The sequence below is a fragment of the Microchirus variegatus genome (assembly GCF_963457635.1).
Source record: "Microchirus variegatus genome assembly, chromosome: 3".
Lineage (NCBI taxonomy): Eukaryota > Metazoa > Chordata > Actinopteri > Pleuronectiformes > Soleidae > Microchirus > Microchirus variegatus.
This window is the reverse complement of record NC_139804.1, coordinates 24,133,533-24,148,299: the sequence shown is the minus strand read 5'-3', so window position 1 is coordinate 24,148,299 and position 14,767 is coordinate 24,133,533. Positions and strand designations below refer to the sequence as shown.

At 39.1% G+C, this 14,767-nt stretch overlaps 3 protein-coding genes across 3 annotated transcripts; all 3 read right to left on the bottom strand.

The window, feature by feature from the left end:
• Positions 1 to 4,722: 4,722 nt before the first annotated feature.
• On the bottom strand, positions 4,723 to 5,931 carry foxg1c (forkhead box G1c; the record flags this gene model as incomplete). The annotated part of the gene is made up of 1 exon (XM_083886004.1): positions 4,723 to 5,931. One exon carries the CDS (start codon positions 5,929 to 5,931, stop codon positions 4,723 to 4,725), a length of 1,209 nt encoding a protein of 402 aa, XP_083742130.1.
• Positions 5,932 to 9,549: 3,618 nt separating this feature from the next.
• Positions 9,550 to 11,256, bottom strand: pglyrp5 (peptidoglycan recognition protein 5; the record flags this gene model as incomplete). Its single annotated transcript, XM_083886906.1, has 4 exons — positions 9,550 to 9,996; positions 10,730 to 10,848; positions 10,949 to 11,144; positions 11,241 to 11,256. The coding sequence occupies 4 exons, from the start codon at positions 11,254 to 11,256 to the stop codon at positions 9,821 to 9,823; spliced, it is 507 nt and encodes a 168-aa protein (XP_083743032.1). The 3' UTR covers positions 9,550 to 9,820.
• Positions 11,257 to 11,712: 456 nt separating this feature from the next.
• On the bottom strand, positions 11,713 to 13,767 carry polr2i (RNA polymerase II subunit I). The gene is made up of 6 exons (XM_083886001.1): positions 13,627 to 13,767; positions 13,427 to 13,481; positions 12,984 to 13,057; positions 12,555 to 12,629; positions 11,917 to 11,968; positions 11,713 to 11,828 (listed from the first exon to the last, which is right to left on the bottom strand). The coding sequence occupies exons 1-6, from the start codon at positions 13,686 to 13,688 to the stop codon at positions 11,766 to 11,768; spliced, it is 381 nt and encodes a 126-aa protein (XP_083742127.1). The 5' UTR covers positions 13,689 to 13,767; the 3' UTR covers positions 11,713 to 11,765.
• Positions 13,768 to 14,767: the final 1,000 nt, after the last annotated feature.

Genomic DNA, 14,767 nt, shown 5'->3' with positions numbered 1-14,767 from the left:
CTTGAGACTCGCTATGGTGGGAAGTAAGAAAGTACAATTAATACTGTGTTGTTATTTTTTAACGTTTGTTATATTTAATGTGTATTTTGTTGATGAAGGAGGCGATTCAATTAACTGTGAGTAGATAGAGTGCACCATCAGTGCTTACAAAAAATATAAAATCTACGAAGGATTGGATAGAATTGGGTACAAAATATTTTGAAATTGAAAAAAGAAACTAAGAGAAGAAAGACATGAGGTCCATAAAGTATGTGTGGTGCACTCTTAGAAATAAGGGTTCCAAAAGGGTTCTCCTACAAGGGCTGAGGTTCTACCTGGAACCATTTGTTTTTCAAGGGTTCTTGGTAACACTAATGGTTCCAGTAAGAACCATTTTGATCCAGAGAACCCTTTAAAACCCCTTTCCTGAATGAAGGGTTTTAAAAGGGTTCTTGGTAACATTAGGGTTACTTTTATAAAGGTTCCACCTGGAACCAAAAAGGGTTCTCCTATGAGGACAAGCCGAAGAACCTTATATGGTTCTACTTAGCACTTTTATTTCTAAGAGTGTGATCCAAAAGAAAGGAGTTTGATGCACTTGTATGAAGATTATTGACATTTTGTCTTTTAACACTTATATCTATCAATTAATTTAATTTCCATTTTTCTGCATGCCTCTTTTCCCTTTCTTTTCGACTCACGTATACTTTAAGAACTTTCTCTTATACAAGTGACAGCAAGAGCAGTCATATGAATTTTAATGAGACTGATAATAGATTATTGATATTTTTTGCATGATATTTTGTGATCCAAATGCAGTCCTCTCATTTTTTTTTATATAAAGCAAAACATGATTTAAAAAGTAGTTAATACTCAACTCGGATTAACGTTGATGCTTGTTATGTGTCCTTATGCATCGTCATTATCACAGACACCCAGGAAACAGCAAGCAGTGATAGATAAACTATTTTTCTTATTGTTATCATTATTACACAGTTGTTTAGCCTCGATTAACATTTTGTAAAAAAAAAACATTTTTTGGCATCATGTGCTTTTAATTTATTTGAGAGCAAGAACCCTACTTTTAATTGATGTGTGTTCCTCATTTCCCCACTAAAAGGAATTTGATGGTGAAGATAAGATCTGTGGAAAAGGAAGACATTGATTTACTGAGTTGTGATCATAAAAAAACCAAAAACAGAATCACAGTGGTGGCATGTCTCTGGTATTTAACATTAACTCCTGAATTGAACCTGCATTATTTTGTGGATTTACACTGCTGTCACATTATATGTGGCTGAATTGATAATCTTATCTTGTGAGTACACAGGTGAACAGGCATTCCTAATAAAGTGCTCAGTGACTGTATACCAACAACCTAAGCACCTTCTGTTACAGAAGTTGTCACAGGAAAAGAGATTGTAGAGAGAGCAGCCAAGGTGATACCATGGACCCAAACAAGAAAGCCATTGTTTTCCCCTTTAACACAACAAGAACAAGGAGAAAGTGTGTGTGTGTAAGAGAGAGCGAGAGAGTAAGAGGGAGATAGATAGATACGTGGATGTAGGCCATTCTGTCTTAACAGCAGGAATGAGACATTAAGAGATTGGCTTTCTGGCAAGAGACAGACAGACGCCGGAGGGTGTACAACCCACCCACCTTATTTCAAAGGGTGGCAGATCTACCTGTGGAAGGCACTTGCTGCAGATAATGGCAGCCTGTGTGCTGTTGACTGTGGCAAGTGTGAGGGATCGATTTCCAGAGCTGTAGTACATCTTTATGAAGCACACCTAATTCAGCCAAGAGACTTCTTAAATCTTAAACTGTGGCACAGTGAGCCTGTAAAACGAGCCCACAGTGACAGAGCTGACTGACGCTGGAGCAAACCGACAACAGTTTTGAAGTTACCCAGGTGTGGAGCAGATACGACTCTACAACCAAAACATTAAATCACATAGTCAAAAAGGAAACAAGTTTATTTATAATATATTAAGACGTGATGGGAGGCTTTAAAAAGCATTGTTAATGTTTTCCAGGTCCAGTGTGTACTTAATTTATGTATACAATCACCTAATGCTTACCCCAGAATAAGACTTTTTAATTTAAAGGTGCATTATGTAATAAATCTAAAGCAACTGGCCATAAAATCCTCCTAATATGTCACAGAGACTCAGGAATAATGTTCATAAAACAAACTGAACTCACAAACAACGACAGTACAGACAAAATAATTGCATTAAAAAAAATATTTTGCAGACTGCAAATCGTGTTTTTGTTTTGAAATCATGTTTTGGCATGTGGCGCCACCTACCGCTGTCTACCAATCATCGCAGTCAGTAGAGTCTCAGCTGCCGAGCAACCACGGGTTGCCAGTTACGTCAGAAAACGAGACAAAAGACCTCGGTATTTTGAATTTGAATGTAGTAACTGTTTTTGGCCACATTCTTACTTATGGCACCTTTAATCATGGAGCCGGGTCAACTATTCAGAGGCCGCCATTTTGATGAAAAAAAGTGTTAGTTTAATGCTACAGTTTCTGCAACACACTTCCGCTGCAACATGCAACTTCAGCATCTTTCATCTTACACAATTTAACTATTTATTACAGGAACTCTTGAATGCTCCCTGATAATTGTATGCCGTATATTTTTTGTCGTATAGGTTGATGTGATATAAAGTAACTCACGGATAAATAGAGTTATCTTAGTTAGTCCCTTTGCACAGCAGCCACTTTGACAGGAAAATCACTGGTATAATAAATAGTGAAGCGAATGATGGCCGAGTTCCATTTAGCTTCCTCCGTTTCAGGGTGCATGCTGTGTCACAGCCGCTCTGTCCTGACTTGCAGGAACTGTTAATGTGATCACTAACACCTGTGCTTTTTACACAACAGGTCAAAATGACTGACTTTACAGCGGCCTGTTGAATTTGAATGATATTTTTCATGACAAACGGCAGAATGGTTTTAAAAGCACAGCTCCTCTATTTTAAATGATTATTTATATACAGGCAGCTATAGATACTTGATGAGAGCAGACTGACAACAATCAAAGCAATAACAACATGCTTGTGTTCAGGGTTTGCTGTCCTTTACTGACCTTATAGCTCAGGTTTTGTACTACAGACCCAAATACAATATAGATGCAAGTCTGTTCTGCTTTTCAAACAGCCAAAATTTGCCCCACAATCGTAATTTGATGACCAAAATGAAGCTATGACACGAAACAGTGCATTCCGCTCAAAGACACTTTAAGGGTACACAGGGAAAACAATCTTATTTGGATTATGTGGCTTAATTTCAATTGATTTTGTTGTTTATATTCTAATTTCTGTACAGTCCCTTGGTTATATACATTTTGGTGACCGAATTCACTGCTAAACTTTTGAGCACATGAGCAGGGCCAGATTTATTGGTAGAGCTGTCAAAAGGTGGTGGTTATTTATCACATCAACAAACAGTATCTGCTTACTGCTGCCTCGGGGAGGAGAACTCTACTTCACACCGTGAACCTGTTGATTCACATCTCTGTCCGCCTGCGATCAGTACGAGTATTACTCATGCCAGTAATGAAAATATTATTATCTCGGTATCTATCTAGACAGGGAGTTTGCCAACAGTGAAGTTACCTGATCCTACAGCTCATGCAGTCTGCTTTAACCACAGTGACTGAGCTCAGAGAAGGTGACGGGTTTGGGGTCTTTTTTTTTTTCAGACAAAGAGTCTCTTGTTTTACAGAGAGGTGCTCTATATAATCTGAATTTTTTTTTCTTTAAATGTCTATCTGAGGGGGGAAACGATGGGAAGAGGTGAGGGAAAGTTGAACAGGCAGTGATGTCAGAACAGAGTGAAACACAAGCCGGATCAATAAGATTAGGCTGGAAATGTCATGTCTACCTGATGAATTAACATCCCAGTCTGCGTTCAGACACACCTCTGAACTGAAAACTATCATAATATCACATTTACCTGTAGCTATAATTTGCACTCGATTCATCTAATTTTAAATTTTGAGTGATACATTTTACCACAGTAAATGATGGTTAATGAGGTAAAAAAGGTAAAAAAAACAACAACACACAATTAAAATAGCATCATTTATTGTTTAATTACATGAAACCTCATCAAAATAGTTGTGTATTATTTAGTTGAAGGGTGAATCAAATTAACAGTTTAACTTTCCCCTAATGTGCATGCAAGAGTTTCGTTTGAATTCATGGAAATAAAAGAAATATAATATGGTGTGAGGATTTTTAAGATTATAGACACAGTTTTCTCGTATATGAGTGAAACAAATGACATCAGACTCAATGATTATTATTTTTATTTCATTTTCTAAATGTCTTATTAACAGTGACATGCGCGCAAACAACACTTTGTACACTAACACGTGGATATATGAGGAAAAATAATGAATGAAACGCGTCTGTGGAGATTATTATTATTATTATTATTATTATTATTATTATTATTACCTTCTTCCTTGTTACAGATGGGATTTGGATTTAAGGCGCACACACATTTTGTCTTTGAGGTTTTCCAAAGTCCCAACATTTCCATTCATTTGCAAAACTCTAACACAGAATAGTCGCTGTTTAAATTCAGGCATTTAAACACAAATGCTTTATTGAGTAAATAGTGTGGAGTAGTTGTAACCAGTCAGGCTGGAAACGTAACTTTTAGCACATCTAAATCCTATAGTGATATTTTAAATCTCAGCTATGTGTATAATAATGACTTTGACTTTATTTTTCTATATTCCAAGATGTAGGAGCAGTTGGACTGATTTGAGGGCAATAATTTGGAAAGTCGGTGCAGCATCCTCCGAGGTCCGAGTGTCCGGCCTTGGATAAAAAATGACCCGGGGACGTCCTGCTGGTTGTAAACTCATCCTGACACGGACTACAAGTCGCGGCGCACGGAATCTTGTGCGAGTAGAAATAGCTGGCTTGTCCGGAGATCATGTTAAAAGGGCAGGGATCTGACAGCGGCAGTGTGCACGCGGGGATGGATGTGGAGAACGCGGCGCATGCTGTGCCTATCTGATGGCGGCGGGATTGCGCGCAGCTGACTCCGATGTAGGACATTTCCTGATGGTGAGCCTGCACGAATCGGTCCACGTCTGCCGGGTTCGCTCTGCTCAGGCGGGACCGCTGAGTCACGACAGACGCGGCGTGGTTGGAGAAGCGCGGGTGAGCGCTCAGGTAAGTGCCCGCGCCAAGGCTGCTGCGCACTGGAGTTTGCAGAGGCAGAAACGGCGGCACCGGCCAGTAAAAGGAACTCGCCGCGGCCAAAGTCACACTGGTTGCAGTGCTGGAAGACATCAGCCGTCCTCCTCCACCTCCTCCACCTCCTCGTTTCAGCGCAAGTTTTGCCCTAGATCCAGACGTGGTCCTGCGCCGGAGTTTCCCTGATGCGCCGCCGATGAAGACGTCCTCACTGCAGGGGTCCAGCATCCAGTAGTTGCCTTTCCCCGGGTCATCGTAGTGCCGCGGCACTTTGACAAAACACTTATTGAGACTCAGGTTGTGCCTGATGGAATTCTGCCACCCTTGTCTGTTCTGCCTGTAGTAGGGAAAGTTGTCCATGATGAACTCGTAGATGCCGTTGAGTGTGAGCCGTCGCTCTGGACTCTGGCGGATCGCCATCATGATCAGCGCGTTGTAACTGAACGGAGGTTTCTCGCTTTTAACGATTCCTCCACTCTCATTTGATTCCGCCTTGTTCCCATCTCGTTTCCCACTTGTGTCCTTTGTCTCCACTGTCGCGCCCTGTGTGGGAATTTCGCGCTTCACTTCGCTGTCACACTTTTCATCCTGGCTGGATTTACCTGGATGTTTCTGGGACGGAGAGTGAGACTCCTGCATCATCCCATCTCGCCTCCACAACAGGCTGCTGATACTGAAGGAGGAGGACTTGTGGAAACATCGCTCAGAAGTTTTCAAATCCTCCATTTCAAGCAATAAAAAAAAACCCTCAGGAGTTCGAAATAGGAAACGAGCGACGCGAGTGAAAGCTGCGCGCAGCAAAAGAGGCGCTGATTCAAAGTGGTGAGGATCCGAAGAGACGCACTGGCCAGACAGCGCGACAACACATGCGCATGATCACAGAAAGCCTGCAGGACACGTTACCTCCAAAAAGTAGTGGATTACTCTGCTGCTGCACCTTACTGTGACGTATGCAGAGTTTGAACAACGCCTGAACAAATCTTCATTTTTAGGAAACTGCCTTAAAGATATGTTTTCTCCAAAAACTAAAACAGCTCCACAAGAGGATACTTCATTTCTCAACTTCTGGGCAACAATATTATACACAGCACACAAATGATCTGCAGGTAACGGAATATGACTCTGCACTGCTGTGCCAAAAGAAGGTGGTGCACCAATGTCAATCAGTGTGACTGATCTGTGAACTCTCAGGTTCAATTATGACACTTTTCATGACTCATGAAACTCAACCCTCTCACACGCGCCTTTCCCTCTGGGCTGCAACTCCCTCTCTCTCTCTCTCTCTCTCTGGCATAACATAAGGAAAGAAAAAAGACAAAGCCTGAGCAGATCCTGTCAGTATAGGCCCTGAGCACAGTGTGTTGTGTAACACCTCAGCAAATATATGACAGGGTGATTGTTCCTTATTGTAACTTATATTATTACACGATTTTATACAAACATGAACAGGATGAGGAAAAACCGCTTTATTTTGAAACATGTGTTTATTTCAAAATAAGTGCAAAGAACAGACAGCTCTGGGCCTCACTTCTCTTCATGCCACATGGATATTTATTCTGATTAAAGGTCCTATGTGTGGAACATCCATGACAGAAATTGAATATATTTTCCATAAGTTTAAAAAGAAAAGTGTTGCTTTCATATAAGAATTGTTTGTAGCCTCAGAATAAGCCTATCAGTCTATTTCAGCCAAAGGCCTCACTTTCTGGAGGCCGCCATCTTGCAGTGCTTTCTTTAGTGCTCAACTAAAGAAAGCAGGTTTCTCTTTTCTTTATATGCTAACAAGGACAAATAACTTCCTGTCTGGTAAGTGAAGTCCCTGAAGTGAATGACAATGACTGATTATCAGAGGTGTCACCATTAAAGACCTTTAAAATTAAACTTGTTTGGAAAACAACAGTCTTTTCCAATTAATTCAGAGGCTAAAACTAAAATCCCATGAAAGCTGCAGCATCACAAATAAATACAGGTCTTTATTTAATTGGCTTTTGTCCAAGCAGACGAGACAGTTTGACAGGTCACAGTAACAGTGATACCAGTGAATACTGCTCTGTTCAGTTCAAAGGTCCCTTTAAAGACGTGACTCAGTGATCAGGAAGCAGCTAAATGGAACTCGGCCACACTTACACCTGTGTAACATGTCAAACGTCTGCAGAGAGGAAATGCCCACAGGGTTTTCCCATATTACATACAACACTGCAGTTCATCCGCTCAGAGGTGAGTGAAGCATGTTCAGGCAGCATTTTCTCTGCAGACTTCCTAAATACAAATATAATTATTTAAAAAATATATATTATTCAACTTCTACAGCAAAACAAACACTCAGTGTGTTGCTGCTACAGATTCAGGCTGGTTCTCATCCAGAAAGAAGAGTGTGGGGAACTATAGTGTTCGGTTATATTTTGTATTGTATGTGACACTGTCCATCCTTATTTGTGTACTTTTATTGTTTTGCTCTTGTGACTCTGTTCATCAGTGCCTGAGGGGGCCCAAATTTGCTCTCTAATGACGCTGTACTGTACTGAAATGCTTTCCCCTATAAGCAAGAGAGAGAATTGCAGTGTTCATTCTTATGTGTTAGATTATGGTGATGTGACTTACATGCATGTGGCTTCATCTCATCATCAGCAACTGGACTCTGTATATCATGCTTCTATACTCTTTGTTTAACCATTGTTAACCAAAGGAGGAAAAATGCATATGCTGACTTTTACTATCAAGGCCTTGTAAGGTAAACTTCCTATATCCAGCCTCTTATCATATCACATCAGCAGCTACAGCTAGGTCTGCCACAACTTTTAAAAATAAAAATGTTCCCAGAATGAACTCAGAATTCAGTAAAACTGCACGGGTTCAGATTAAGGATCTTTACCTCCTACCTTTCTGACCTCCTCCATCCTCACGTTCCCTCTCGTTCTCTCAGATCATCGTCTGCCGTCCAACTCACTGCACCCTCTGCCCGTGTCATTACCATCATTACCATTTCTGTAACTATTTGTACTATCTATGCTGCTATCTTGACCAGGACTAAGAATATATATTGTATCTCAATGTACCTAAATAAAGGATACATAAATATTCATAATAATTTTTTTTTTCAGTTTTCTTGCTGCATGGACAAACACATAAAAACTGAACGAATATCTTTGTTGCATTTGAGTTTTGTATGTGTGAAAGAATGAGTGCAAAAAGGAAAGCACACTGAATCAAAACCAAGTGTGGTCAATACTGATATAGGTATTGTGGCTGATATATAATGCTGATTTTTTTTTCCGGCTGATTTTGGTACCTATGGTACACACTTCTTTTACTTAAACATTGAATGACCAACACCGATGGTCTGTCTCTACAAAATGTGCATTTTTTTGTCTGTGCTGCACTACAATGCGCTCAGATATTTAAAATAAAACAAAAAATCTTTTAAAAAATAACTTCTGTAGGAAAATATGAAGTTTTAGTAACTTATGGCCATTTATCTGAGAATGAAAATTTGTAATGTATAACACTTGGCTGATACATAAATAATAATTGGCCAATAAAACTATGATTATTTGCAGATTAATATTATTAAAAACAACAGATGAATTAACCTCTAGAATCAGTAGAGAAAGGCCTTCTCTTCACAGTAAAATATCTGCCTAATTGCCTAATAAACTAATTGGATTAGTTTCTAGTCTCCCAAAAATGTTTTAAAAAAACAGAAATAAGTTTGATTTAATTAATTAATTTACGGTAACTCACAGGTAAATGTAAACTGTCTGATATAAACCACCACAGATATCAGGCCATGCTGTACATTAATGACCAATTACAATTCAGCCGTTTACTTCAACTAAGGTGAAACAACGTGTCGCTAATTTCCAGACATAGTCAGAAATGAAATAATAAGTTAAACAGAGTTCTACATGATGACTGCAATCTGCTCTCCTGATATGTCCATCCACACAAGTGAACACTTGTTGTGAAGGTTTCTGTTGCTGCAGAACGTTTGCACTGCTGTCTCAGGACTTGTTATCCCTCAGACCTTTTGTTATTTAAATGATTCTGTTCTCCTATGCTGCTCATGTGTTTGCAACCCAGATGTGGAAATCCAAGCAACAGCTACTGAGTGGATAAATCTGACCTTTTTGGGTGAAAGTAAAAAAAGAAAAAAAGAAAAAGCAGACAGAATACCTTATAGTAATATAGAATGCAATCAAATAATAATATTATTATTAACAATTGATTGTTTTATTTTCCAAAGTACATCAAAGTTAATTTAGAATGAAAAATGGGGTTAAATTAATGTGAAATGTTGATTATGCAGTGCACAAACAATAATATCAAGTAAGTCTTTGTTAAATAAAATGTCTAATTTGACCAGATAAAGTAATGAGTTGTGCCTAAAAGGTTATGAATATTTTGCTCCTGTTGCCTGTAAATGGTTCCTTTGTTCCTCATGAGAAACAGATTGTGATTATGTTGTGTAACCTGTAGGACTTCTTTCTTTTACAACACAAGCATTTCTCCCAGTGAAGAGTCTGTGCTTTATCTGATCTCTTCTTCATACCATTTATACCCAAATGTTTACACCAACTGTTGATGCTTAAGTGCCAAAGGGAGAGAATCTTGCGTTTTATGTGGTACCCCTCAGTTGTGGCAGCGAAGCATAAAGATTATCTCCTGGACACTGAGTGTTTCCCAGATCTCTGTGTCCAAACAGCGTGAAGTCTGGGTGTAAAAAGTCTTGGGAAACTCCAAACCGCAGCAGCTGTTTGACCGACTGTATCGCCTCTTTGCTTGGAGAGTCATCTGAAGTCAAAAAGCAGCAGCGTTTATGTTCCATGCAGCAGGCTCACCATGTTATTATTATTATGCTATATTCTTGGCAGCAACTAATTGATTTTTAAATTAAAACTGCTACTTGAAACAAAATAATCAGCAAATCACCAAGGCTCTGTAGGACAATTGAATAAACATCAAGGCAAATGAAATTATTATTTTAATACTACTTTAACAGTCACTGCTTTTCTGATGATTGCTCTATTGTTGATTGTTATGTTAGGAAAAAATGAAGTTAAACATAAGCAACTCAGATCTATCATCCTGTTATGAGGAAATGGAACAGTTTTATTTTGATGGTGTCTCATGAGGTAATACTCGCAAACACAATTTCAATATATCACAAAGTAAATATAAGGACTGTGCAAAATGAAGCAACAATAACCTAAAAGGCTCGTTCTAGGATAATGAAAAACAACAATTCATACAATCAGGTGATTGTAAACATGCAAACATTGAGAATTGTTTTTTTAATAATCAATTTCTGACAATTGAGAAAAGTATCACCTAATCAAAAATAGAATAGTTAAATTTTGCAGTTGTTTCAAACTGCTATTTGTTCAGCTGAGGTAAATTTTGGACCGTCAATCACAGCATCAGTCAGGTAAAACTGCATTAAGATACGTTGCCCAAAACGTTCAGCCCTGCTGGATATATGATGTGTTTTTGTTGTGGCCACAACACAATAGTTAAATGTGCTTACTGTTGAAATTGCCCATGAAAGCAATCCCCACTGAGTCATGATTGTTGCCTCTGGAATGCGCCCCTACCACGCCCCAGCCTCTGCCCTCGAACATTGTCCCATCTTGCCCGATGAGGAAACTGAAACACATACAGATGATTATTTAGCGTAGTAAAAAGCACAGAACAAGACTGAAGCCTGAATCAAATCTTTATTTTCTTGTGAGGCAAAGCTACTCACTTGTATCCGATGTCATCAAAGCCTCTGTCCATCATATGTCCTCTCTGAATACTCAAAATCTGCTGCTTACATTCTTCCAGGCCTTTGCAGCCGGGCAGGGCAGTATGGTGGATGATAACTTTTGGCGCTGAGCATTGCAGTCTCTCCATTTGTTTAGGTTCTGCTGCTCGCCAATGGACTCTTGCAACGATGTTCACTGAAAGGCAGCGTGAGACGGTCAAAAGCATTTTCAACACAAAAGTCAGCTCATGTCATAATAGTACATGTCTACTAGAATGTTATATTGCCATACCTTTATGTTCCGTCATCCTGTAGAGTTTTAAACAGAGTGACCAGCAGCAGGGTGTGCAGCAGCTTTATCAAAGAGGATTTTTATGGAGGCGTGGTCACGGGAAGTACACCTTCATTGGCATTATCCATCGTTCATGCTGAGTCATAGTCTACAGTTACACAACTGGTTTGGAATATACATTTGAAAGAAGGAGGAAGTAGGAATGAAACCAGTAAAAATAGAGATCAGATGTAACTGCTTCAAAATCACAACAACTGTAGATGATGTGGTGTGAATATTTGCAGATGTATACATGTTTAAATAAAAAAAAAAGTCAGAGACATTTGAAACAAGTGATTCCTTTTAATCTAATGAAACACATCTGAAAATGACAACTGCTAAAAAAAATATATTCACAATCCGATCGTTTTCCGAATCTACAAGCTTCTGTTGAACAACAAATTGGAAGAAAGAAAGTGTCCACTGGAGCTTTTTGGAACAGAAATACTGTAGATGCATAATGTCCAAACTTTATCTTCACCAGCTTTACTCTGTCCACCTGTGTCCACAGTGAGGAGCTGTGCAGACATAGTACAGTCTCATCGCATCCTGTTGGGAGAATAAAAATGTTTAAAAACAGCAGATCTTCGCTCAAAGAGAAAACAATCATGCACAAACTACAGAGTCAGAGTATTACCTCAGCTTTCATACTGTGAGACTGGAAGAACACTGCCTCCTTGTGACCACACCTGGGAAGAGAGGCGGCGGGTGCATGCACAACATTAGAAAATACACCAGCTGCTGACACAACCACACATTTCACAATCAGTGACAGTCCAAAAAAGACAAATGTTGGACAAACGCAGTAAGTCTATGTTTAGTTTTGTTAAATTATTTATCGTCTGTAATAACTTAAAAACATTTCAAAAAATACAGACAGACGAAAACATTTTTAAGTAATAATAAAACCTGAATCTTAAATCAAAATGTTAACAGTAATGAAAAAGGTACATAATAGCTTAACATCAACAATCAAGGGTTACGAGTTTCAGTTTACAAAAATTGGCTGTACTTGTCTTGTAATTGTCAAGTAAAAAAACAAAAAAGGTGCTAAAATATAAAAACATGCCTAATTCAGGTTGTGGGGAGGAAAACTGTAATAAGATGATCATGTTAGCAACAAGTTCAATCTGCTCAACTTTCTGTTCTGCCTGTTGTTTTTCGCTTTTATAATATGCCACCAAACCAATAAAAAAAATTGGTCATTACCCATGATAAACATTTTGGGTTGTCCTTAGATAACTTGTGTTGCCAGCTAATTATGGTTAAACCTACTTGGGACAAGGGTGATCCTCCGTTCTTGGTAGAGTTGGATCCTGAGATACATCAGCGATGATCTGTGTCAATTCACTGGAGAAAAAACAAAACGGAAATGATCCTTTTGATCCTTAACGAATCAAAAATAATCCCCTTCTCTTCTGCTTCTTATGAGGTCTCTCAATAATGTGGTTCCAACATCATAAAACATTGTAATTTGTGATGTAAAATCTGTGGTTTCTTTGTGCACAGCTAAAATACATTTCACTGTAACCCATTTACTGATTTTTACATTAAATTAAGGGTCAGATATCGTCACACACACACAGTCAGTCAGTGCACACCTAAAAATATTATCAGGCCTCTAAAATTAATTCAAATCTTCATAACTAGGTCAGATAATTAAGCACAAATGATAAACTGGCCACTGTAGTTTGTGATACTTACTCAACCTCGTGGGTGATCTTATTGACATATATGCAACTGTTGTCTGCCTCTTGTTGGTAGTCACAATTCCTGCACTGTGGGTTGAAATAAATTCAGTGGAAATTAAGACAAACAAACGTGGACAACCAAAATTACACAACAGGTATGCTGTGGATATGTAAGCACGCTTTTGGACAGGGACTTTTTCCAGAAAGCAGGTTGAACAAACGAACTAAAGCCTAAACTCTGCAAACTCTCAGTTCCATGACAACCAGCTGCTTGAAGTTTGCATCTCCAACCATCATTCACACAAGTTATCTCAGTGTCAAAGCCTGCACACCAAACCTTTACTGTTTAAGCTGCTTACATATCTGAGGGGGTTTATGCACATGGACTAATGTTATGGCAGTGTAAATAAAGTGGTTCCTATCGTACAGATCCTTCAACAGGTAAATGACACTTACCGCATACAGCAGGACACGGTTCTCCTTGTCTTCTTTCGGGTACAACATGTTATTACTGAAAAGAGAGTGGACGTTTTAAATGACTTCCTGTTGTTTTTCAAATGTTCTAAAATAAGACGAAGCGTAACAACATAAGCGTGTGTGTAGCTAGCAAGCTAACGATGTGAAATTCCATAGCCTGTATTCTGCCACACACTCACCATTCTTGACAAAATCGTATCCCAACAAACCCGGGTTCGTATGTTCCACTGTCTAAATCCATTGTACAAAAAAACAAATAGTGGTGGAAAATAAACTCGATTGATACAACGAATGTGATGCTCAATCACTTTACACTGCCGCCAGAGCGTCCATCCGTTTGAAAACACACCACCTGCGCATGCGTAAACCACAAAACGAGGATTTATTTTAGAACTAGCGCCTCCTATGGGCTTGGAGGGAAACGACTTTATTTGACTTCATCAAAAAATAGCTGCGAGTCCAGAAAAAAAAGAAACAAATAATCACTATAAAGGTAAATAATTGCGGAAGAGGATTAAGACCACTTTGGATCAGTATTTTATAAAACGGAATAGAAACAGAACTCTGGGATTACAGACAGTCAGAAGTCTGACTGTAATCTCATAATTATGGCTTAATTATTTATTTTTGCTTCCAGATTATTTCCACATGTGGCATTAATCCTCTTCTGTAAACAACTATGATAATGATAATGATTATTTGTACTGACTGACAAACACAATGCATGCGACTAAAACATTTTATTTGGTGTTGTCATAAGACAACATACAGTACATTCTGCATCAAACCATTGTCACATTTGTGTATCAAATTCACACAATAATCACCTAATTTGCTGGCACATAAAATAAATTATTTTTTGCCACTTTTAACTCAAACGAACTCCAACAAAGACAGTGTCATTGTCTCCACTCGCAAATATGTCATTTCTCTCACAACCCCAGAGATTCACCCACACCTGATCATTCTTGGACAGTTTCACCACACCGCTCACACTGGCCACTTGGCTACATTTGTCAGGGAGAGAGGTGTGATACAGAGACACCACTTTCTCTCCGTTCTTGAATATAGCGCACTGTCCACGCCCGTAGACAGACACATGTATGGTGAAGTGATACAAGCCCTCCACAGGACATGTGAAGACGCCCGTGTCAGGACTGTAGCCGTCTCCCTCGTTGACCAGGACAGTGGTGAACTTCAGGACTCCAGAGTGTTTTGGGTAGCTGTCACAGACGTCCAGCTTGGCTGTAAAGGCCACAGGGCCCGGGTCTGTGAAAACAAGCAACAATATTCTCAGTACAATCATGTCCTTTTTACAGA

Bases quoted from the DNA above. Each gene is read 5' to 3' on its own strand.
- polr2i (XM_083886001.1), bottom strand. From the start codon at position 13,688: ATGGATTTAGACAGTGGAACATACGAACCCGGGTTTGTTGGGATACGA. The intron at 13,058-13,426 runs GTAAGTGTCATT...TTCAACCCACAG, and splicing joins ACCGTGTCCTGCTGTATGCG to TGCAGGAATTGTGACTACCA. The intron at 11,969-12,554 runs GTAGGTTTAACC...CTCTCTTCCCAG, and splicing joins GAGGATCACCCTTGTCCCAA to GTGTGGTCACAAGGAGGCAG.